Source organism: Nothobranchius furzeri, chromosome 13, assembly GCF_043380555.1.
Source record: "Nothobranchius furzeri strain GRZ-AD chromosome 13, NfurGRZ-RIMD1, whole genome shotgun sequence".
Taxonomy (NCBI): Eukaryota; Metazoa; Chordata; class Actinopteri; order Cyprinodontiformes; family Nothobranchiidae; genus Nothobranchius; species Nothobranchius furzeri.
Genome location: NC_091753.1, coordinates 42,580,356 through 42,606,583, shown reverse-complemented (window position 1 = coordinate 42,606,583; position 26,228 = coordinate 42,580,356). Strand labels below are relative to the sequence as shown.

The following is a 26,228-nucleotide window of genomic DNA, read 5'->3' as shown; positions in this document are numbered from 1 at the left end:
TGTGAGAAACGCTGGCAGCGAAGGGCTTTACCGATCAGGAAACGGCAGTAGCCGCTGTTCTGCCACAGGGGACGACAATAGGATGTTTTTAGACCTAGATTCTAGATTTAATCAGGCTTACACAGACATGTCAAAAAATGCACAGAAACAGAAATATTGCATTTGTAAAGACCCAATTATACAGTTAATTAGCAAAAATAAAAATTAAATTATTTTGGGGTTTAGTTACTCTTTAACAAGCTATTGTTGGCCACACCCACCCCTCCCCTGACTGACTGCTATAGACTCAGAAGCTCCGATATCCAGGAAAGGCTTGGATTAAAGCCACTGCTGCTCCAATGTTGACCTCCTCCCCATTGTGATATCAAAAATGGAGACTTTTTGAAACATTTTGTTTTAGGCACATAATTTCCAAACCAGTAATGTTTCAGGTGCCACATAGCAGCACTTGGGGATGCTAAAGGTGAGTGTGTATTTAAGTTTATTCAGATTCCATGAAATGCTTTACTACATAACAGTTAATTATGTATCTACACAGTCATGAGGTTCATTTTATTATGTGCTGCAGGTGTTTTTATCCACTCTCACATAAGATTAAGTATATTTAGGGCAATCTAAGAAACATGGGTTTGAGCATGGTTTAGTGGTGGAGATCGCCTTAAGAGGTAGAGGAGACTGAAGGACAAATTTGTCTGTGTTATAAAGTCTAATTGCCAGGAGAACTCGCCACGTGACTGAGAAGTCCGAGAAAAAAGCATCTGTCAATGTGTGTCTCTCCCTCACGGAGCTAATGGAGAAGTATAAATCAGGCTTTACACTTCCTTTAATGATCAAACAATGAAATAATAAAATAAAATCAAAGTTCAGCACGAAGTTGATTTATTCAGATTTCTAAAATCGCACAAAAAGAGAGCAAAGGCAGAGAATAGGAGCTGAACATTTTAAGCGTATTTAGCTGTCGGATGTAACAAATAGAATCAAGGACAAGAATATGCAGATTTCATTTACTTTTACAGCAAATTAAAAAAGAAAACAAATCTGATTTCTAAATCGGTACACATCTAACATGTTGAAATGTACACTAAAATTGTTTAACTACATATGACTGATCTCCATTTTTCACAAACATTGAGGAAATGTAAATATGTTATGTGGATAAATACCTATAATGTGCTTATTTCTATTAAAACTAATTTGTATAAATGATATTAATCGTGGCTGCGCAGTGGCACAGTGGTTAGAGCTGTTGCCTTGCAGCGAGAAGGTCCTGGATTCGCTTCCCGGCCTGGGCTCTTTCTGCATGGAGTTCGCATGTTCTCCCTGTGCATGCGTGGGTTCTCTCCGGGTCCTCCGGCTTCCTCCCATAGTCCAAAAGCATGACTGTTAGACTGTGTGTGTGTGTGTGTGTGTGTGTGTGTGTGTGTGTGTGTGTGTGCGTGCGTGCGTGTCCTGTGTGTCTCTGTGTTGCCCTGCGATGGACTGGCTCTCTGTCCAGTGTGTACCCCACCTGATTGCCCATTGACCGCTGGAGATGGGCACCAGCCCCCCGCGACCCTACGTAGACAAGCGGGTTCAGAAAATGGATGGATGGATGGATGGATATTAATCATATGTTTCTAAGGGTTTCTACACTTTGAGCTAAACTATCAAGTAAATGCTTAACATTAAAGGAAAAATCGAACAGGAAGACTTGAGTTAAATTTAATTTAAATCCCATAAGCCAAAGGGGGTGAAAATATTTAAATTTACCCCCCAAAACAACATGATATGTGGATGTTTGTTAATGCAAAGTGTGTTACACAAAGCAAATACATGTTCTTGTAATTGTAAAAACAACTAAAACACCATAAAAACGAGTATCGAGACAAATTATTAAAACCCTGTATTTAATGGGAGGGCCCAGGCAGGTGTCCTGCAGCTTCAGGCTATGAAGTGATGGATAACTGCCATGAAAAACAGGCTCAGATCCTTTCCACTAGCTGAATGTCTTGACTTCGGCACCCAGGATAGCTCCCTTAGTGGGAAAACCAGTGGAGGTACGATTCAGACTTCAGACATCCCAAACTGACACGTTTAGCTCTGCAATGTTGAGTTCCCACTGCATAGTTTCATGAATGTTTTAAAGACTTTCATCCAGTGTCTTCACTCAGATCACACAGAGGTAAGGTATTTTCTTTCTGACCAACAGCTTAAAATGGATATCAAAGCCAAACGATTGTGGTCCATTTTCTGTTTAAAGAGCACTTAGAAAAAGAACAAGACCATCTTTGCCTTTGTTCCACTAATTAATCACGATTTACCTCACCAAACTCATTTTGCTTTCTCACAACTATCCCACCGAGTCTAAAGAGGAGAAAAACACCCAAAGCCTCACGACTTTTCCTATCTCCCATCCACAGCTCTCTGTGTGGCAATTCAGGCCTATTTACTATTCTAGTGGGCTGCATCATTTGGTCGTTCCTCTGATCGCTTGTAGTGCTTGGAATTGTCAAACAGGAGAAGAGCCTACCTCTCCACATGGGAAGAGGAAGAAATTAAAGAGCAATCTTGCAGGAAACTTACTCTGCAAAGAGAAAATAACCCATGCAACGTGAGCAAGATCACCACAAAACTTGGTTGAGTCAAAGTGCTTCTGACAGAATGGAGGTCAACCTGTCTGGGCCATAGCAGAAAATATGAGTGATGAAAAACGCACCCAGTTGTTTGTAAAAGATGTACGTTATGAGAGATCATTTTTGTTTGACACTACAGTACCAATAAAACTTGTGGAATCTGCAAGATAATAATAAATGAGGAATTCTGGAGAACTGATACAAGCATATCTCATTTAATTCTATTTTGTTCACATTCCTTAATACTGCAATACAATTTAATAAATGAGTGTGGCTTCTTTCAATCCATCTTTCCTTTACCAGGTTAAAAATCCTTCACACATTACTGTGGGTCACTATTTAACTAGCATTATGATATAATACTGAAAAACTGTTTGAAAAATGAACACCAAGAGGCATTTTCAAAGGAGCCATATCATGGAAATTCCCCGTTTTGGAGCGTTTCACCATGTGATATTTTTATTTCCTCATGACAAAAAATACCCAACCCCATTTTTGGCTGCATTCATGCATTTTCCTGTTTCAGCTGCAAATTTTGAGTTTTACTTTGAAAATCCTGTAAAACCTTAATGGAAACTAGTCTCTTTATCAGACCCTGCTCCTCTCCCAAAAGCTAGTCTGTGCTCTGAAACACATCTCCCCTGGTCGGCACAGGATATGTGGCTTAGGCCACTCGTGTCATTTAACAGACTTGGTAGTCCAGTCCTTTATGGACAGGATTTCTAGGCACAGCCAAGGTGTTGAGGGCATCCGTTTTGGTGGCCTGAGGATCGGGTCTCTGCTTTTTGCAGATGATGTGGTCCTGTTAGCTTCATCAGAACATGATCTTCAGCTTTTGCTGGAGCGTTTTGCAGCCAAGTGTGAAGCAGCTGGGATGAGAATCAGCTCCTCTAAATCTGTGACCATGGTCTTAATTCTGAAAAGGGTAGAATGCCTTCTCCGGGTCAGGGATGAGGTCCTGCCCCAAGTGGAGGAGTTTAAGTCTCTCGGGGTCTTGTTCATGAGTGGGGGAAGGATGAAGCATGAGATTGATAGGCGGATTAGTGCTGCGTCTGCAGTGATGCGAGCGTTGTACCAATCAGTTGTGGTGAAGAGAGAGCTGAGTCAGAAGGAGAAGCTTTCGATTTACCGGTCGATCTACGTTCCTACCCTCACCTATGGTCACGAGCTTTGGGTAGTGACCGAAAGAACGAGATAGCGGCCGAAATGAGTTTTCTCCGCAGAGTGGCTGGGCTCTCCCTTAGAGATAGGGTGAGAGGCTCAGTGATCCAGGAGGGGCTCGGAGTAGATTCGCTGCTCCTCCACATCGAAAGGAGCCAGTTGAGGTGGCTCAGGCATCTGGTCAGGATGCCTCCTGAACGCCTCCCTGGTGAGGTTTTCTGGGCACGTCCAACCGGGAGGAGGCCTGAAGGTAGACCCAGGACACAATGGAGGGACTATGTCTCTCATCTGGCCAGGGAACGCCTTGGGATTCCCCCGGAGGAGCTGGCCCAAGTGGCTGGGGAGAGGGAAGTCTGGGCCTCTCGACTTAGGCTACTGCTCCCGCGACCTGGCTCTGGATAAGCGGATGAGAATGAATGGATGGATGGATGGATGGATGGTAGTACAGTGGTTAGAGTGCTAGGCTGGACACCATAACCACTGAACTACAAAAGCCATTACAGTAAATGACTCGCTGAGACGCTGTTGTAGGCACGTTTTGTTGGGGCAGGTGTGGGCGAAGTTTAACTGAAAAAGCGTTCTATTTCCAGGTAGAGATTTAGGCTGACGAAAAGCTGCTTCCCACAAAATGTAATGTACAAAGTTACATATAAGAAATAATGACTCCACGAGAGTGTTTGGCCATAATAATCAGTCTCCCAACACAAACACTTCACACCAACTTTAAAGCACACAGGAAGAGGCTGATGGTGACCTCGGCACGCTGCAGTCATTAAGTCGACAGTGTGCTCCTCTGAATGCCAAAGTATTCTAAATTAAAATGTTTGGTCATCTGTCTGACAGCTGAACTTGGCCTCTACAGGGTCATGCAACAGAACAATTATCTCACACACAGCCGAAAATGGACAACAGAATAGCTTTACAAATGACCAAGATGTGAAAATGGTCCAGTTAATGTCCAGATTTCAACTTAAAAGCTGCAGTGAGCATAGACTAAAATGGAATAAGGCCATGATGTGGGGTGGGCCAAAAATCCTTTCTATTATGAGACCAGTTAGATCAATTGGTAGACATTTATTGTAATGAGTAATGATTCATGAGATAGACTTGAAGAATATCTGAAGGTCCGTATACAGAAAAAGTCATGTTTGCTTAACTGTTTTTAAAGGTATAGCAAAGGATCTTTTTCTTTCAGGTGGATCATCGGAACCATTGGCCCGCTTAACTGTCAATCATTCTGGTGATTGATTTACTCAAGGCCATCGTCGTACGTCGCTGGGTAGTTTTCACTTCCTGTGCATGCACAAAGCAAAGGTTGGGATCCCCACAGATGCCAGTTGCCACTTATCTGCTCAACAGGAAAGCTAAAGTTCGGCATACTATTTGGAGAAATTCATTTCAGATTACTGCTAGAAGAAGAGGTTGGCTGCTAGGCCAGCAGCTACTACGAGGATAACTGGGCCTTCTTTCTCATGTGTGTTTATTTTTCCAAAATGAGGAGAGGGCGGTTCTTTCCTGAAATTTGCTTTACCTTTAATTGTCACCCAGTTTTTATTTTTTAATAAGGACTTTGTTTTTGTTTATAAGCCTGAAACTCCTCAATTTCAAGTCTGAATTGTTTTTAATAGACAGACAAATTTCCACGTTCCTAGGTTCATCCCAGGTCATGTTGAGGTGGTCCATGGTAACCCAGACTGCTCCCTCCTCAGTGACACCAGCATGCTCCTACTTCTAATCTAAGGTTTTTCCAGGTCAGAAATGATAAATACCCCCTGGAGTGCTTTGGGTCTGCACTGGGATCCTCTACAGTTAAGACATGCCTGGAAAACCTCCAGGAAGGCAACCAGATTGCATCATGTCAGATGCTTGAACCACCTCAGCTACTGATTTTGCTGAGGAGGAGCAGCAGCTTTGTTCATGTCTAATTTTATACACTTGTGTCTTGTATTTTTTTTTATCATGATCCAAATTTCATGAACATGAGGGGAAATCCCATAGTAGCCCCAAAATATAAACACCCACTGCTGAAGCATCAATAAGTTATTTTACTTCCTTACTGATGATGTCCATTAGGGTTGGAGCTTTGGCTTTTTTAATCACTCTACCAACTTTGCTACGCTACTTTAAATAAAGCAAACATTTGAAAAAGAGTTGACATCTACACAAGATGAAGCTGACAGTTGAAGACAGTCTAAATGTATTTTCTGCGAGTGATTGATCTGCACATTTCCTTCCTGCTGAAAAGAGCTGCCAAGAAAGAAATACAATCCCAATAATTCATATATTGAAGGGAACTGTCTTCCAGATATCCAGTATTTGCTGCTAGCTTTCGTCAAGGGGAGCAGAGTAGGTCTAGGGCTAATATAAACATGTCTTGCTTGATGGAGGGAAGAAAAGTACACTGCAATGCAGACACCAAGAAGTAGAGACTGGAAACAGAAGGGCTTGAGGTGGACCTTCAGAAGCAACAAACAGCAAAAGATGAAAAGAGGGTGACAGCTGAGAGCTCTTGACTCAGACCTATCCAGATCATCAAAGTGACTCTGCTCTTACCAGGCTGGTGCTGGGACATGATGTCCTCCAGGTTAAAAACAAGGGATCGGTATGCTTGTCACAGAAGTGAGGAGGGGGAGAGGAGGGAAGTCGTGGAGACAGTCCACTGTGTTTATTGCAGCAGTCCCCCCATTTCCTCTGTGTGACCACAACACTAATGATGCCGTTCCCTTGCAGATGATTCATCACCCTCTGACGGCGAGCCGTACTGGTTTCCTTCACAAATCTGCAAAAATACACCGGAGGCACTGAACTTCAAGCTCTCGGAGTGAGAAATAATAGAGGCACTTCAGTAAAATTATCCTATTGTAATTAGTTTTATAATTAACAACAAACTATGTTTTTTTTTTAATTGAAATAATAAAAATTGTTTTTATTTGAACCTTTGAAGCTCATCACACCAGATCACAAGCAATTCTTCTTCCTCATTTTTTGGATCGTCTCGGATTTCCACATTCACAGATTCATAGTTTAATCTTCCAAGTCTTTCTTTTAATATATTACGTATTTAAAGGCAACACCAACCACAGATCCACTTTTATTTCACTAGTGTGTCATACCTAACAAGTACAATTTTAATATGCACACAATTTAAACCAAGGGACCTGTTCCACACATAAAACAGCAATAATATCAACATTTTATTAAACATGAAGAAGGAATCAAGTCTCACATCTCTAATTTTATACTCCTAAAAAAGTCCAGTATGTGACTAATAAATACAGCTCTTAGCAACACAGTAAAAACATTCATTATGGTTCCAGTAATTACGGGGGGAGACCGCAATTTGTTTAGTAATGCGTCAGTGTCGAGTGAGCATGCACCACGTCTTACGACATTTGTCAGGGTGAACAAAAAGCACAGGGGTAGCAGGTGATGATTAAATGAATCAGGACTATGTCTGTTCACACATCATCATGTTTAAGATCGCTGTTAGCACTCGGTCCAACAGCGGTGGATGAGAACAATTAATGAGGGGTTCAAGCTCATTATGGGCACCTTTGTAGCAGCGAGCGGAGATATTTGCATATTCAGGACCAGAATGCCTTGTTGGCTCCTGCTGCAGATGCGGTAACAGCTTTAAAGTTGAAATAAGCTGCAGGAGTGGTGAAAGGGAAGACTGTTGTCCTAGACACTTTTAATCAATCTTTTACTGTATTATAGGAATGTGTCGCCTTGTTACCCTCTTGGTTTAGCTGTAACTAAACCGTGACCTCGATGTGCGAAAAGAGGAGATTATAATTGGGAGATCTCTTTTTAAATCAGAATGTTTTAACAACTGCAAGTCTAAATTTAAACATGTAGGAGTGAGAAAGGAAACCCGCGCACGTGCTGGAAGAAATGGAAAAGGTTGAATTGGCTTCATAATACCTGACAAAACAACAAGATCAATGTACATGTTTATGAAGCTGTAACATCTTTGCATCATCCTAAACACTTTTCATGAGTTAATCCTGTTTCATTCTGACTTCAGAAAACTAAACATACCACCACCAACCAACTTAAACAGTTGCAAGAGTGCAGCCTTCATTGAGGGACCAGTTTCTACAAGTGCAAATGTCAGCCACTAAACAGACCCATTACATTATATTTCAACGTTTTGCAGAGAATAATTTAACTTACCCCCATGAGGATGAGGACATTAGAAGCAGTAATAGCAGTGTTCAACCAACAATAATTAAATCAGTTTGGAGCAGAACTCAATCTAAATTCTTATTTTCTCTAAAACAAAAACAAAAATTGTGAATAACCAAACATTCTGGGTTCGGCACAGAAAATTAAGTCATGAACTAAGTTTGAGAAGGAATGCAGACTTGTGCGATAACTCTGTTCAAAACAGAAAATATCTTTCAAAATTACAACACTGTTCAAAAAAATTTGATTTAAAAGTAAACGGTAAATGGCCTGTATTTGTATAGCGCCTTCTTAGGGTTCTACAACCCCCCCAAGGCGCTTCACAACACAATGAGTCATCCACCCACACACACATTCACACGCTGGTGGGGATGAGCTACACAGCCACAGCTGCCCTGGGGCGCACTGACAGAAGAGACTGATGAACACTGGCACCACCAGTCCCTCTGACCACCACCAGCAGGCAGGGTGGGTTGGGTGTCTTGCCCAAGGACACAACAGCAGCCTTTTCTGGCAGGAGATGGGACTGAACCTACAACCTTCTGATTACTCAACAACCCGCTCTACCTCCTGAGCTACTGCTGTGGTTCCACTTGTCATGTTGTATTATACATGTGCTAACGACTAGACGTATCCCCTTTTTAACTATTTTTTTAGAACTTAATCTTGTTTTTTGGACCTTATACATTTGCTGTCGACCCCTAAAAGCACTTTCCCATTTTCCTGAAAATGTTTTAATGATCAGATTCAAGAAATTGACTGAAAATAAGTGGAAAAGTAAGTAAATAGAAACTCTGAATGGTCTTCAGGAAGCATGGAGAGCTTTTCACTAAGGTCACGTGGCTGAAAGTAGACAGAAATAAAGGCTGGTTGCAAATTAAAATTTCTACATCAATAATTCAACAGGACAAAAGGCTGTTTTTACAAACAAATGCCCATTGTGTGAATGTTTTTATCTAACTAAAGCAGAAAAGTAATGCTGATATTTATGTTGTGGGTGAAGATGACAACCAATGATTTTATCTCATGCGCTCTTCAATCACTACCTAAATTTTTCCAGACGAAAAATGTTTAGAGAGTTCAGGTAAAGAGTCCCAAGTGTTTGATTCACTGTGACAGGCCGTACAAAAGCAAACTGGAGAGGAGACGGCGAGCGTTTCCACGGCCTGCCTGCACTTCAACCTCTATTTCAACCCTCGCTGTCATGCTCACGCTGGGACAAAGTGAAAAAAATATGAATAATTCAAATGCTGCTGGAGTTCTCTGAAGAAAAACCAAAATAAGAAAATCTGCAACCTATGTAAGAAATAAAGTCAAGATGTGCAGTTCAAACTAACAAAATCTGATGTCATCTGTGATTTTCAGTGAAACGTACATTGAATTAAACAGATTACCAAGAAGAGAACGTTCAACAGCAAAGCTTTGTACGAAAGTTGCTTAGAACCTAAGCATAAAAATATCACAAGCAAGTATGTTTATATCAGGCAAAGGTAAAGAGCTTTTCACTTTTCTGTCCAGCTGAATGTCAAACAGGTTCTCAAACACACAAACAAAAAAATTTAATTAAATAAACAAGCTGCAGTCATCAGAACGAAAAGCTTTTATTGACAATCTCCACAGCGCCGAAGCGTTGAAGGAACAACTTGTTAAAATTGATTGAAAAAAAACTGAGTAAACATATGGCAGCAGTTTAAAACACCACGTTAGATACTTGGACGGTTTCTTGAAAAGAAATCAGATGTAGAGGAAAAAAAGGTCTGTAGTGATTTTCTGAACATCTCAAATTTGTGTGTGGATGCACGTGCACTCTGCATGAGTGTGCCAAGTTTACAGCTCAGTGATTGATGGGTTTGTTACGGTCTTATTTGATCTACTGTGTAATTACTTGGATCTACACAATCTGTCATCTTCAATCTGTTTAATGTCATGAGGCTGCTGAGCAGAATGCTGCTAATTGAGTCAGAATAAAAATGCAGACTTCTGCCTCACTTGTTCTGATAATTAGACGAAGCTGCGGTATGTGTAGAAATTTAATGTTCAAAAAACATTTTTTTCCTTAACGGCATAGTGATAGGTGACATTAAATGTATTTAGCTTGTTTTGTGCAATTTTATTTGTTGCTATTGCTTAAAAACTACAAATTGAGTCAAACATTTTGCAGGTTTTATTCATGCTAAATTCTAGGACTTGAAACAAACAACCTGACTCATTAAAACTGCTGGAAAAGAAAAAAATACACAAACTCCATATTAATCCTGTTTTTCACTTTTCTAAATGATGCATAATTAGACTTTTCAGTAATTATAAAAGAACTGGGAACAACTCTGGTGACAAAGCATCAAACAACATTACAGGCTATAGATGCTGAGTGTAATTATTCAAACGTGTATTTGAATTATTGGACAAAAGCAAACCAAGACATGTACTAATTATAGATTAGCTGGTGTTTGGCAGAATGAACCACATCTAGGCAGGGAAGCCAGATGGCTTTCAAACAGCAAGGTTACACCAGAATCACATTGAACTACATGATCCATAAAAGGTCAAAAGGAAAGAAATTACCCCAGAAATCAAGCTAAATGGTTAAGCATCTACAAAGTTAAAACTGGTTTATATTTTCTAAAATGTTCTCAATGCTTCAATTAGAAAACAGCAGTTTTTCATAAAGGTTTGTAATATACAAGTGCTGGTGATAAAATTAGAATATCATGACAAAGTTGACGTATTTCAGTAATTATTTCTCACAGTCACATATTTCAAATGTTTATGTTTTCATTTTGATCATTATAACTGACAACTGATGAAAATCCCAAATTCAGCATCTCAGAATATTAGAATATTGTGAAAAGATTAAATATTCAAGATCCCTGGTGCCACACTTGAATCCGCTAATTAACCTAAAACACCTGCAAAAGCCTTTAAATGGTCTCTCAGTCTAATGGGGAAGACTGCTGACTTGACAGTTGTCCAAAAGATAAACAACGATGCGTTGCACAAGGAGGGCAAGACACCAAAGGGCATCGCTGGAGAGGCTGGCTGTTCACAGAGCTCTGTGTCCGAGCACATTAAGAGAGGCGAAGGGAAGGGCAAGATGTGGTGGACAAACGTGTACCAGCAATAGGAATGACCGCACCCTGGAGAGGATTGTAAAACAAAACCCATTAAACAATGTAATAAATGCCACTGTTGCATATAGGCCATTAAGATCAGGCTGAATTACAAAAAAACATAAACGGGTTTTAAGCCTCTAAACCAGCATCGTGCATTTCTAGTTTAAACACCAAGAGACTGGGTTAGCAGGATTTAACAGGTTACAGATGCACTTCTTTGCATATTCATATTTTCTGGGCTGCATTTCCGTGGATTTGCACATGAATTTTTTATTTACAAATGAAATAAACAAACCAATGACTTGAGTTGATGTCAGAAACAAGTAGGTTCCTAAACGTTGGCCATTATACTGAATGAAACATGATGATGGCAAAAGTGTAACAGTTTCATCAGAGGATGGGATGGTTTGATTCATGACTAAGACAACAAAACCAAAAGGAGGATGAAATCATCAATGTTTCGCCCTCTTACAAAATCCACAGTTTGATCAAGTGCCAGAACCCTTAGACTCAGAGGAGCGGATTGGACACAGAGGAGCGGATTGGACAGTCACCTCAAGCGCTCGCACCAACACAAGCATGCACACACGCGGGCACACACACGCACACACACACTAATCTGCAGATGCCCTGAGTGAGACTTGGCCACGCTCTCTGCCACATGGCAATCACACGGCTCAGTGCAGAAACACAGGCGCATCGTCCACAACAACACTGACACTGTGACAGACCTGGAAGCACCAGCTGCCCTCTGAGCAAGTACGACTGCTCTCAGAGCGGCCACCTGATGCCCCCTAAGTGCAATTCTGGACAGCGTACGGACAGAGAGGCTGGAGGAGCTGAACTATTAAGTGTAATGCATGAGTAGGAGCTTTCATATTTAATCTAGTCACTTTTACTTAAAAGTTAATTCATTTTCCAGTGGTGGGATTAGATTTAGCTTCCATTTGATACTGCAGAGTGAATGTGATATTTTGGGGAGAATTATCAGCATTTTCCTATTGAAACACAGACAATAATTATCCCGATATTAATCATATTTGCATGAAGTTTTAATTAAATTTAATTATAGATTTTACAGCTGAATTATCAGAATTTTATAGGATGCATTTGCTTTATTTATTAATAATTATCATCCTCAGTTAGAAGTTTTTAATTCAAACGGACACAAATGAACTTTTAACACCAGAGTCCCTCCATAATGTTATAGTTCAAGTTAGGAGTAGCCGAATAATTTTAGAACATTTTTTTCATCAAAAACCTATTTTCATGGCTTTACCAGCCACACTAAAAATGCACTCCCGAGTAGCAGGTTGCTTCCATGAGCAGCTTCAGAATATTAGTGCAAACTTCCAGAGTTCTTAACTGTTGCAGGCACTTTAAAACCTTCCTACACAGTCACTCAAACCACAGCTGTCAAAGGAAATGGACACAAAGAAACTCACTGACTTCTGGAATAACTGTTGCTGAGCTTGTTCTCTTTGAAAAAAGTGAAATAAACCAATGTTGGATAAGAATTATAGAGCAATGACAAAATAGACATAAATAACTTGGACAAATAATATAATTAAAATATATACGAGGGAAAATCAGTTTGTTTGGAGGTTCATTTTTTTGGGAATATAAGGTGTTAGTATACCGGACATTTTCGTGACATTTTAGTCTAAGCCCAACAAAAGCCCTCAAGGCTTTAATGCGGTTGAATGGCAATTAAAGCATTTTTACAAAAAAAAATGACTTTTGGAATCATTGACTTCCAAATGTCACCAAGCTAAAAAGATTTTTTTGTGGTTGAGAATTTTCCTAAAGTGCGCCAAGACCAAACGGTCTGAAGGATTCAGTAGATTCTCCCCCTTATTTTTATTTTTTATTTTTTTAAATCAGGATGCATGTTAGAGACGAAAGGTTACGGAAAGAACAGATGACAAGGCTTTCACCAATATTTACTGTGTTTTATTGCTTCTATCACCCGGTTTCTTAAACAATCTGTTGGCTGAAATCCAACAATGTTCGGTCTACTCTGGCACACAGCCACTCAGAAAAAGTTTCATTCTTCAATATATTTTATGCAAGCAACAATAATTCAAGCAAAAACAAAAAACAAAACTTCAATTCATGCATCACACAAATAATCTAACAGGCTTTGTTCAGCTTTGCATGCCGTTTTTCAACATAGTCTTTATTCTAAGCTTGTTTTATCTTTTCCCTGTGCAATGCTTCATTCACTCATTTTCTACAACTGTAGATTTCAGCTCAGTGTTCTAGAGACTATCCCATTTAGTCTAACATTAAACTTTCCCTGATTTTAACAAAATCATTAGCAAAGATGACTTGTTTCAAAACCCTCTCTAAACCCATCCATGCATTCATCCATATCCAGGGAAGCCTAGACAAACTGCCCCTTAGCAACACTCTTCAGCTTCTCCAAGGTACAGTTGTGGTCAGAAGTTTACATACACTTGTAAAAAATATAATATAATGGCTCTACTGAGTGTCCCGTTATTTCTAAAACTCAGATTTTTCTCTGATAGAGTGATTGGAACAGATACTTCTTTGTCACAAAAAACATTCATGAAGTTTGGTTCTTTAATGTCTTTATTATCGGTTAACAGAGAAAAGTGATCACATTTGCTGGGTCACAAATATACATACAGAAACATGAACTAGCAATTTTGGTGACTTAGAAACGTGTCATTGAACTGAGCTTCATAGCATGGCCTCTTAACTTCTTGTGAGTGATTATGAGTGACTACAGCTGGTGACTTCTCTTAGGCCAGGTAAATGGGGCTCATTGGATACAAACGCCCACAAACGCTACAATGGGAAAGTCAAAGGAGCTCAGCATGGATCTGAAAAAGCGAATTATTGACTTGAACAAGTCAGGAAAGTCACTTGGGGCCATTTCAAAGCAGCAGCAGGTCCCAAGAGTAACAGTGCAAACAATTGTTTGTAAGTATAAGGTGCATGGCACTGTTTCATCACTGCCAAGATCAGGAAGAAAATGCAAGCTATCACCTGCTGCTGAGAGAAAATTGGTCAGGAGGGTAAAGAGTGAACCAAGAATCACCAAAAAGCAGATCTGCCAAGAATTAGAAGCTGCTGGAACACAGGTGTCATTGTCCACAGTCAAACGTGTTTTGCATCTCCATGGACTGAGAGGCTGTCGTGCAAGAAGGAAGCCCTTGCTCCAAAAGCGGCACCTTAAGGCTCGACTGAAGTTTGCTGCTGATCACATGGACAAAGATAAGACCTTCTGGAGGAAAGTTCTGTGGTCAGACGAAACGAAAATCGAGCTTTTTGGCCACAATGCCCAGCAATATGTTTGGAGGAGAAAAGGTGAGGCCTTTAACCCCAAGAACACCATGCCTACAGTCAAGCATGGTGGTGGGGATATTATGCTGTGGGGCTGTTTTGCTGCCAATGGAACTGGTGCTTTACAGAGAGTAAATGGGATAATGAAGAAGGAGGATTACCATCACATTCTTCAACATAACCTAAAATCATCAGCACGAAGGTTGGGTCTTGGGCGCAGTTGGGTGTTCCAACAGGACAATGACCCCAAACACACATCAAAAGTGGTAAAGGAATGGCTAAATCAGGCTAGAATAAGGGTTTTAGAATGGCCTTCCCAAAGTCCTGACTTAAACCCCATTGAAAACATGTGGACAGTGCTGAAGAAACAAGTCCATGTCAGAAAGCCATCAAATTTAACTGAACTTCACCAATTCTGTCAAGAGGAGTGGTCAAAGATTCAACCAGAAGCTTGCCAGAAGCTTGTGGATGGCTACCAAAAGCGCCTAATTGAAGTGAAAATGGCTAAGGGACATGTAACCAAATATTAGCACTGCTGTATGTATATTTGTGACCCAGCAAATGTGATCACTTTTCTCTGTTAACCCATAATAAAGACATTAAAGAACCAAACTTCAAGAATGTTTTTTGTGACAAAGAAGTATCTGTTCCAATCACTCTATCAGAGAAAAATCAGAGTTTTAGAAATAACGGTACACTCAGTAGAGCCATTATATTATATTTTTTTACAAGTGTATGTAAACTTCTGACCACAACTGTATTACCAGTCTAAAAGAGATGCTGGGGGTATTCTAACCAGATGCATGAAGACTCTTCTCAGTGCAAAAGAGAAGTGGCTCTGCTTTGAGTGGAACAAAGCTTCTCATCTCTAAAATAGAAGTCCTAGTCAGCCATTGTTAATCTTAGTCTCAAACTTTTGTCATAATCTCGAACCTGTGATCATTTAGGTGAGAGTTAGAACAAAGATGGACCAGTAAATCAAAAGCTTCAGCCTTCAGCTCTCCTACGACAGACCAACAACCTTATTACTGTGAATAAAGCCCCAGACTAGTCTTCTCTTGCTCCTTCGTACATTTGATCACCAACAAGGCACTATTTCTAGATGCTTCTACTTGAGGCAAAGTCTCATTCCCAATCAGGAGAGAGAAATCAACCTTTTTCAAGTATAAAACAATGGCCAGATACCTTCAAAGTCTTGCCTCTAGCCACAATGCTAGTTCCTGTGCGTTTGCTCCGAGCTTGCCTGATTTTTGTAACCTGCCTCTTCTCCAGATCTCCACCACCACCTTTCACCAAGTACCTGCAACCCACCGGACCTGTACCGCTGTCTCCCAGCTGGTCCCTGGCCGTCCACTCCTTCCCGACCACCCACCTTACTGGATCCTGCTCTCGTTCCCGTGCTCAGCTCCTTCAGTCTGCCAGCAACCCGAAAACCCAGTCTCCTGTGAACTGGCAAGTGTGTCTCTGTTCCCCCACTCCTCTCCGTACCTCCCCAGGCCAAGCTACTCCACCCTCTCAGGCTCCCCCTGGATCATGAACCCTAAGTCCCGACCCTTCCCTCAATTATCCTGGTCATCTGCCTCCGCTAACTCTCCCTCCCTGTCTCTAGATTCCTCTCCGGAGTCCCGCTGGATTTTCCTGCTATGCTTTTTGTTTACAATTTTATAATAAAACCTTTTTCTTTTCATATCCGGTTCCTGTGTATGATTCTGCATGTCGTGGGTCAGACACCTTCCCCCCAACCTGACAGAATCATTCAGCCATTCTTCTGACCTCAGTGCAGAATCTAATCCTCTCTCCATAGCCACCAGAATTTCCCAACACGAGACCACTCTCCAAACCCTCACAGACCAACTCTCGAGCTCACAACAGTCCCTGTATCAGTTAGATAATATGGTCCGACAGATCCACAAGAAACTCACCATCACGGAACCTCCCGCACCCCAGCCTCCGGATCCACCCGGAACATTAGCGGTGACACCACCATGCGCCTGTGACTTCCAGGTCGCGGAGTCACGTCACAAGAAACCTTTGACGGAGATCGGAGTAATTGTAGAGGTTTCCTCCTACAATGTCAACTCGCTTTCCAACAAACTCCTGAGTCCTTTGTTACAGACACCGCCAAGATTTCGTACATAGTTGGATTACTGTGTGGTAAGGCCCTCAGATGGGCAGAAGCTAAGAGCCGCCAGCCTGGCTTCCTCGGCGGCACAATCAGACAGTTTTTAATAGAATTCAACCAGACCTTTGACATCTCCGAATCCCCCTCCAAGCTCACTCAGAAGATATGGAGCCTACATCAACATTAACAATCCGTGGCCGACTTTGCCATTGACTTCATACTTTAGCCACAGCCTCAACAGTGCCTCGTTGAAGGGGGCTTTCGCTCGAGCCCTTAATGACCGGATCCGAGACTTCCTCACCTTCTGCCAGGAACCTTCAGAATTGGAGGAATCAATCACTCTCTGTAACAGGATCGAGAAGTGACTCAGAGAAAGTCAGAAAATTAACCAACCTTTTCTTTCCACTCATCCTCCATCTAGTCTCGCTCCTTTGACACCTCCATCTCCTCTACATGAACCCATGCAGATAGGATGAACAAGACTCAGCCCTGAGGAGAGAGATAAGCGCATGAGGATGGGTCTCGGTTTATATTGCGGCCAGTCTGGCCATTTTGTCTCCAAATGCTCGACTCGGTTAAACCAGAGAGCCCATCAGTAACTCCGAGGATACTGATGGGTGGTTCCATGGCGGATGTCACATCTTGGTGCACTCTCAAGTGTAAATTGTCAACTATGTGTATCACCATTCCTACACAGGCACTACTGGACTCAGGTTGTGAGCAGAACCTTATGGACGAACACCTGGTGGAGCATTTAAGATATCCCAACCATCCCTCTCGCAAATCCCATGAGGGTTTCCTCTCTGGATGGCAGCTCTTTATCCTCCATCACTCACAAGACTGGTCCAGTTCATCTGCAGGCTTCAGGTGGGGGGGGGGGGGGGGGGGCTACTTTCATGGTCTGGGGTGAGTCTCCTCCTCTCGGTCTAAACATTCTCTGAGCTTCTCCTGCAGGTGGGCATGTCAAGGAGTGGACCAGCTGCAATCCTTCTGCTCATCAGCGGGCCAGGGACATATAAGCTGCTAGGAGACATCTTCACTTCGCTGGATGATTAGCTCAGCTAGGGTATCTATGTCTCCGAGCCTGTTTTTGAGAATCAGTACCAGATACCTTCTAAGTCTTGCCTCTAGCCACAATTCTAGTTCCTGTGTGTTTGCTCTGAGCCTGCCTGATTTTTGTAACCTACCTCTTCTCCAGATCTCCACCACCACCACCTTTCACCAAGTACCTGCAACCTACCGGACCCGTTCCACTGTCTCCCAGCCGGTCCCTGGCCGTCCACCGCTTCCCAACCACCCACCTTCCTGGATCCTGCCCTCGTCCCCGTGCTCAGCTCCTCCAGTCCGCAAGCAACCCGAAAACCCAGTCTCCTGTGAACCGGCAAGTGTGTGTCTCTGTTCCCCCACTCCTCCCGGACCTCCCCAGACCAAGCTACTCCCCCCTCTCAGGCTTCCCCTGGATCACGAACCATAAGTCCCGACCATTCCCTCAATCATCCTGGTCATCTGCCTCTGCTCCTTAAGTCCCGACCTTTCCCTCAATTATCCTGGTCATCTGCCCCCGCTAACTCTGCCTCCCTGTCTCTAGATTCCTCCCCGGAGTCAGCTGGATTTTCCTGCTGCACTTTTTGTTTACAATTTTATAATAAAACCTTTTTCTTTTCATATCCGATTCCTTTGTATGATTCTGCATGTCGTGGGTCAGACACCTTCCCCTCAACATGACAAATATAGAAAAGTTGGAAAACAATAATTCAGAAAAAAGTAGTTTGATACATTCAACTTGCAACTTTTGAATGAAAAGTATATTTTTTGTTGGGAAAATAGTTTTGTTAAAACTTTGTAGATTGGATGCAGAAAATGACAGTGAAAATAGAAAATTGTACACGTACAAAGTGCTGTGGGAAAACCAATGTGCCATGTCCGTCATGTCATTTGTTCAATAGAGAATACAATTGGATCGACAGGCAAAAATAAAGACTCCGACTCTAAACTACCAGCAAAGTTGTGTGATTTTCACTTGTAAAGGTGCTACAATATCTCTCTATATTGCGTGCATACTGACTAAAAAGAAAAAAAGACAATGGTACAATACATGAGATGGAGTACATGGAAATGAGCGGCCCACTGGCAAAAACCTAGTGACAACAAATAATCGAATTGAATGCCCCTGCACTTGGGGGTAACCCTAAGAAACGGGTTGTACCTTTGAATATTTTTTTTCCTTCAAATGTAACTTGCTGAAATGGGTTTTACCCAGAATGAAGATGTCAATGTCAGCATAAACTAGATTCTGTTGGACCAAGAGACAAATACACCATAAAGTGGCCTGCTTACCAACCTAAAACATCAGCATTTGTGTTTGATTTGTTTAAGGGATTATTGGAATAGATATTTTGAATAGAACTGCATTGACCACATCCATAATCAACAACTTTATAATGAACGACTTCATGTGTTAAAACATCCATCCATCCTTTTTCAGCCACTTATCCGGGGTCAGGTCACAGGGGCAGTAGCCATAAGCAGGGAGGCCCAGATTTCCCTCTTCCCAGCCACTTAGGCCAGCTTCTCCGGGGAATCAAAAAGAAAAAAATAAATAAATAGCAAATAATTATTTCAACTATTAAAATCTGTTAAAACCAGTCACCAAACAGATGAGGTGAAAGCCAGATGATAAAAAGGAGTATTCAAGCAACACTTATAAGCAGCTAAAGATGGAGACAGCTTAATGTTAAGAGGCAACTTGTTCCAGAGGGACGGTGCTAAAACAGAAAATGCCCATCCCCACATGTCCGAGACCTGGAGCGAGGAGCAGAAGGAACTGATCTGCAGAGCACAATGACCTTGAGTGTTCCACAGCCAGGACAAAAACCAAATTGCTCCTCATGAATCTGACGTTTGACAATCCACCGGACCCTCCTCTCCAGAACCCCGGAATAGATTTTACCAGGGGGGCTCAGGAGTGGGATCCCCTGTAGTTGGAACATATCCTGCATAAGGGGATCACCACCCCGATCTGCCAATCCAGTGGAACTGCCCCCGATGTCCACACATTATTGCAGAGCTGCGTCAGCCAAGACAACCCTACAACATCACATTTATGTGTGTAAAAACAATGAATATATAATGCTGATTGAACTATGACATTTAATTTGCCCATTGCATGGACAAAAAATGGAGATCTTGGTTTTCAAATCAGTCCAGTCTTCCAGTTTAGACACACTGTTATAGTCCTATTTGAGGACACCTACTGAAAGCAATTCTAGCCCTGCTGGGACAGAATATCAGCAGCAGCACTGCAGTAACATATCAATGGACTCGCTGGAACACTGTGATACCTGGAAAATAAATGCAGCACCTTTATTCTCCACAGGAACTTCAAGCTTAAAATTCAAACTGTACAGACAGGTGTGAGAACTAAGGAGTGACGGCACAAAGACAGGAAAAAAATAATAACCGGGCACTTCCTTAAAGCCCACATTTGGCATACAGAGAGATTTTCCTCAGTGCAAATTTTAATCCATTTTTTAAAAGGCGTAGCAGCACAGCTCATGTGGCTGTGGTCTGCCCTACTTGAAATGGAAATTTGAATGGAAATGGCTGTGTAGTAAGTGCAGTAATCTAGATGTTGAAAAGTAATTAACTTCTGTATAAATGTTCCATCTGTGATGCTGCTGCAGAGGCTGTTTTTAAATGTGTGTTGGGTCAGGTTCAGATATTTACAATATAAAAGATTATGACGTTACTAATAAATACATCAAAGATTAATTCTGCTAGTTTACTTTATTTTTTACTAAGTTGTGACTGCTTACTTTTAAAATATTGCATGGTCTCTTTGAGTAAAGCAAATAAGTCATTCAACACTGACAGATTAAAACTAACATAGAAAAAGCATCATATTGTCTCCTCTGTATTGGGATGCATATCCTATCGTCTCTCCTGTATTGTGATTTACATCGTATTATCTTCCCAGTATTTACCGTCTTGTCCTTCCTGTAGTGTGACTTCTATTGCATCTTCTCCCCCATATTTATCATCTCGTCTCGCCTGTACTGTGATGCATATCTTATCGTCTCCCCCATTTAGGATGTCTAATTTCTCCTGTATTGTGATGCATACCATATTTCCAGACTCTTGCCAACACACATCCCTAATATTAAGTTTGTACAAGTGAATGATCTTCTGGCAGCAGCCAAGAAATATGAGACAAACTAAAAATTCATCAAAGCCGATTTTCTTTACCGTATAATATTTGGATTCAGCCACTCCTAACATGCTGCATTCATATTAAAAAGAGGCTGCAGCACTGTTCCGAGCTGTTCCATGCGAGGCATCTAATTCCACGCTGAATTGTCGTCAAACCAAATGCCACAACAGTAATCCGCCTCTGCTCGAGATTCCAGAGCAACAGTGGAGCTCTACATCCAGATGTTCCTTTCAAAGCAGTCCAGCTTTCACAAGTAAAAGCATTAGTCCAAAAGACGCATTCAGCATCAAGACATCGGTTGAAAATTGGCTTCAATAGACATTTGGGTGAACAAGAGACTGGAGTATATTTTCAAAGCAACATCCAACATAAACAGAGCAGGATGTACCACCGCTAGACAGATTACTCCCAGTTTAGAAGCATAAATAGTTAGCATGGAAAACAATAGTGTTATTTTTAGCTCTAAACCAAAATATAACATGCAGACTTCATTTCTCCCTTGCTGTTGTAATTTGGACAATGAACTGTGCAAAAAAAAAAGAAAAAAATACATAGTTTTCCACATTTCAGTGGCCTAAAATGGTTTTATTCTTGAAAAAGTGGAAGACAAAAAATACTCAATCTTGCCAGGTAGCAAATAACCTGTATATGGCATAGAAAAATCACACAATTGAAAAATTGACACAGAAAGGTTCAAATGGATTATAAGGTCCATTTTAATAATTAGGCTGAAGGAGCAAACGGCTAGTCCAAGTGCAATCACACCTAAATGTATTTCTGGCATCTTAAAATAACTCCAATATTTCAGTGGCTCAAACAAACATGTAATAATCTTAATGATGACATAATTTTCCCATTATACAGTACACATTGGCAGAGTTATCAAGAAATGTATGCCAAACTTGATGGATGCAGCAGAAAAACAGCATTTTACTGCTGATGCTGCCATTTTATTCCAAATAACCTCTAAATGTCATAAAACTGCTGGTTTAGTTATTGAATCTATTTTTTAATTTTGATGTTTTTGATTTTTTACCCTCAACAGTTCAAATTTATTTTAGAAATTTTAGAAAAATCAGGGTTAGGGATAGGAACTGTTATTTTTTAAAACCTTTTCATATCTGAGTAGCCATATTTACAGCATCTTATAACAAAAATGGATGCTAATGAAATGGAGATCAATCTATTTACAAAAACTAATAGTTTTCACGACTGCCTTTTACTAAGAGGTTTCATTTTTGCTAGCGGAATTTTTTATTTATGCAGTGATTGACTCATCCCGTTGATCAACAAGAACACATTTCAGCATGCGTCTTTCCTTGACACACTTTCCAGATGGTTCTGTGTAACAACCATCTGGCTAATTTAAACTATGTGTTCATTTAAAGATCAACTCCCAGAAGAGAGGACAAACAATGATCAATCTCTACATGAAAGGTAAACCGAAGTGTTCATTATAAGTTGACAAATGTAGGCTACCAGAGGTATTCAATAGTGTTACAAACCCCGACAGGTGTTGTTAAAAAGTGAAGGATGGGGTAACATAAGAACTGGTGGAGGAATTTTAAATGGGTTTATTTGTAACAAAAAGGTATTAAAAACACAAGCAAACAGATCTCTAAAAGGTTAACATTACACAGCAAATTATCAACTATAAAACACCTGGTTAAAACTTATATTAAAAGCTTAACCGAACAGAAGGTGTTTTAAAATCCCAAAGTTGATAACTGTTCCCAAAACAATACACTGACTAAAACACCTAGTAAAACTTATTTTAAAAAGCTTTACCACACGAAGGTGTTTAAAAACCGAGGTCAGTAAAATTGCACAAAGTTTACCTTAAAACCGAACACAAACATCAAAGGATCCCACAATATCATCCCAAACTTATCTCCAAGAGTTAAAACTACCACAGTTTAAAACTCAAACGAATCCAAACAAATCTAAACGAAAGGGGTTGAAAACAAACAAAACCGGGAGGACAGCAGAACCCCTGCACTGCTACCTCCCAGACTGCTGAAGGCACAGCCTTTTTATACAGGTGTTGGTAATCAAGGAAGATTCAACTCAGCTGTGCTCCTCAGCAGCCCGGGAGAGAGGAGGAGGAGGAGGGGCCGTGTCACCAGAGCTGGGTGATCCTGGCTCCTGCTCTTCCCTGGCCAGACTGGCAACCGTAACACCCCCACACATAAATGAAAGAAAAAGAATAAAAGTTGGTAAAAAAAAAATAAAAAAAACACACTAAACCTAACTTTGAAAACTTTTTCTTTAAAAAAAACTCTGGAGGATGAGGGAACACAGGACTCTCGAAGGGCTGGGGGGGGACGAAGACTCTCGAAGGGCGAAGGGGACGAAGACTCTCGAAGGGCGAAGGGGACGAAGACTCTCGAAGGGCGAAGGGGACGAAGACTCTAAGGGCGAAGGGGACGAAGACTCTAAGGGCGAAGGGGACGAAGACTCTCGAAGGGCGAAGGGGACAAAGACTCTCGAAGGGCGAAGGGGACAAAGACTCTCGAAGGGCGAAGGGGACGAAGACTCTAAGGGCGAAGGGGACGAAGACTCTCAAAGGGCGAAGGGGACGAAGACTCTCGAAGGGCGAAGGGGACAAAGACTCTCGAAGGGCGAAGGGGACAAAGACTCTCGAAGGGCGAAGGGGACAAAGACTCTCGAAGGGCGAAGGGGACAAAGACTTCCGAAGGGCGAAGGGGACAAAGACTCTCGAAGGGCGAAGGGGACGAAGACTCTAAGGGCGAAGGGGACGAAGACTCTCAAAGGGCGAAGGGGACGAAGACTCTCGAAGGGCGAAGGGGACAAAGACTCTCGAAGGGCGAAGGGGACAAAGACTCTCGAAGGGCGAAGGGGACAAAGACTCTCGAAGGGCGAAGGGGCCGAAGACTCTCGAAGGGCGAAGGGGGCAAAGACTCTCGAAGGGTGAAGGGGCAAAGACTCTCGAAGGGCGAAGGGGACGAAGACTCTCGAAGGGCGAAGGGGACGAAGACTCTCGAAGGGCGAAGGGGACGAAGACTCTCAAAGGGCGAAGGGGACGAAGACTCTAAGGGCGAAGGGGACGAAGACTCTAAGGGCGAAGGGGACGAAGACTCTAAGGGCGAAGGGGACGAAGACTCTCAAAGGGCGAAGGGGACGAAGACTCTAAGGGCGAAGGGGACGAAGACTCTAAGGGCGAAGGGGACGAAGACTCTCAAAGGGCGAAGGGGACGAAGACTCTCGAAGGGCGAAGGGGCAAAGACTCTCGAAGGGCGAAGGGGCAAAGACTCTCGAAGGGCGAAGGGGCAAAGACTCTCGAAGGGCGAAGGGGCAAAGACTCTCGAAGGGCGAAGGGGCAAAGACTCTCGAAGGGCGAAGGGGCAAAGACTCTCGAAGGGCGAAGGGGCAAAGACTCTCGAAGGGCGAAGGGGCAAAGACTCTCGATGGGCGAAGGGGACGAAGACTCTCGAAGGGCGAAGGGGACGAAGACTCTCGAAGGGCGAAGAGGACAAAGACTCTGAGGGACGACGAAGACTCTGAGGGACGAAGACACTGGAGGATTAAAAGCAAGAGACCCCAGATAAAAACAAAAAGCTATATAAAATCCCTAATCTTCATGCACGTCGTGGGCGGGCAAATTAAGCACATGTGCGGATGCACCTACAAACCAGCAAAGGGAGGGGGGTTAGCCACTGCCCTTCCTGGGGTGCTCCCGAGATGGTGAAGCAAATCACCAACAATAACCCACTAGGTGCAACATCTGAGCCTGCCTGTGGGGGTCATCTCTGGGTCCACTTCTTTCACGCTTGGCTGAATCCTCCTGTGGGGGCGGGGGCCTCCAGATGCACCCGCCAGTCATCCACGAATCCCTCTGCTGCTTAAAACCTTTTAAAAACAAACAAAACACCATTAAAATACCACCACCAGGGGATTGTTGGATTCCTTCACGGTCTGTTGTTAAAAATCCCGGGACCTCTCGCAACCGTAACAAATAGGAAAGAATTGGCCCATGATGTGGGCGTTGTACCCGTCTGTCGTGGTTAAGATGGAGCTGAGCCAGGAGGCAAAGCTCTCAATTTACCAGTCAATCAACATTCCAACCCTCATCTATAGTCACGAGCTTTATGGTAGTGACTGAAAGAATGAGATCGCGGGTACAAGCAGCAAAAGTAATTTTCTCCACAGGTTTTCTGAGCTCTCCCTTAAACCGCTTTCACAAAATAATGCCGCCAATTTGTCACAAAGCTGAAGCAGCATCTAGAAGCCTTGCCCCTATATCACACTGGAAGAATCAGTGGCGCAGAATGGCAGCGGAACATCACTGCTTCAAATAGAATCTATTATAGTCTATGAGGCTGATTTAAACCATCCGTGACGTGGAAATTTTCTGGTGTCTCAGGTGCGAGCCGAGCTGAAGACAGGATCGGGTTTTACTTTTGTCGCGAGGCGCTTCTGGGACATGTCAATTTCCGCAGATAATGGGCTAGACAGGAAATCGCCTACCATAATTTTCAAATTAAAAGACTATTGCAGTGATGCAGTAAATTTTGTCTATACAAGTGACCGACTGGCTTATTTACTCCTAGCACTGTTTGAGGAGAGCAACAATGTGTTTTCACGGCTTTATTCCAGGCAGTGGACAGACACAACATCATTAATGACAGCGATATCAAACGTGATTTCCTTGTTTTTAGTTTTCATGACAAAACAAACTGTGACCTTTGGAGGCAGGGATTTTGTGATCTTGCGAGTCCCGCAAGATGCACGGCAGAGAAGCTGTGCCATGGCTGAGATTGTAACTGTGTGTACTGGCATGCAGTGAAATTCATGAGTGAATCGATCTGCTGACGTTCCACGCCGCTGAAACCTCCAGCGTGAAGTAGAGGTTAGTCAAAAGTGGTCAATCTGTGGCGGTAATGTGGCACAATTATGTACCTTTTACAAGATATGCAATGGCAGTAAAAATGGGGTGTAGATGTACGGAGAGAAGCTCACAAAGCTTTGCATCGCTCCAGTTTTCCATCTCTGTGGATTCTTTCAACAAAAGTGAAACATATCCCGTGTTAACTTTCATTAAGATAAGCTCAGCAGTAACTCCACACTAGGGGTATCACGGTAACCGATGTAGCAGTACACCCCGGTACAAATGTTGAAAATAATAAGTACCGTCTTTTTTATTAAATATATATTATCTGGGTGGATTACCGTGGCCGCAGTGTAGGTGCGGTGACCCTTACCAGCCACCGTCTCATCTACTGAAGTAGCCGCACATGCACAATTTGTAGTTTACAACCAAAGCGTTGTTGAAGATGAAGCTGAAAAAATGGCAGAAGGAGGAGTTGACAGCGCTCAGGACATCCATCAGCCCTTGAAGACGACAAAGTCGGAGGTGAGGACATATTTTGAATTTTTGAAGAATGCAGAGGGACAGTTGATAGATGGCTATCCTGTTTCCAGGAAAAAAGTGTCTGCATGACCATCACCTACTACTGCACAGTCAATGCAATGCAAGTTACCGTTCGCATTTT

General features: G+C 42.3%; 1 protein-coding gene across 4 annotated transcripts in view; it reads right to left on the bottom strand.

Moving 5' to 3' along the window:
* The window catches only part of nbeab (neurobeachin b), a 279,564-nt gene that overhangs the window by 243,961 nt on the left and 9,375 nt on the right, over positions 1 to 26,228 (bottom strand). Inside the window, exon 2 of one of the 4 annotated variants that reach the window (XM_054742651.2) lies at positions 16,899 to 16,994. The exons of the other annotated variants lie outside the window; for them this stretch is intronic. Within the exon in view, the coding sequence (XP_054598626.1) occupies positions 16,899 to 16,922 (24 nt within the window). The 5' untranslated portion in view covers positions 16,923 to 16,994. The remainder of the gene's footprint in view (positions 1 to 16,898; positions 16,995 to 26,228) is intronic. 4 annotated transcript variants of the gene reach the window in all.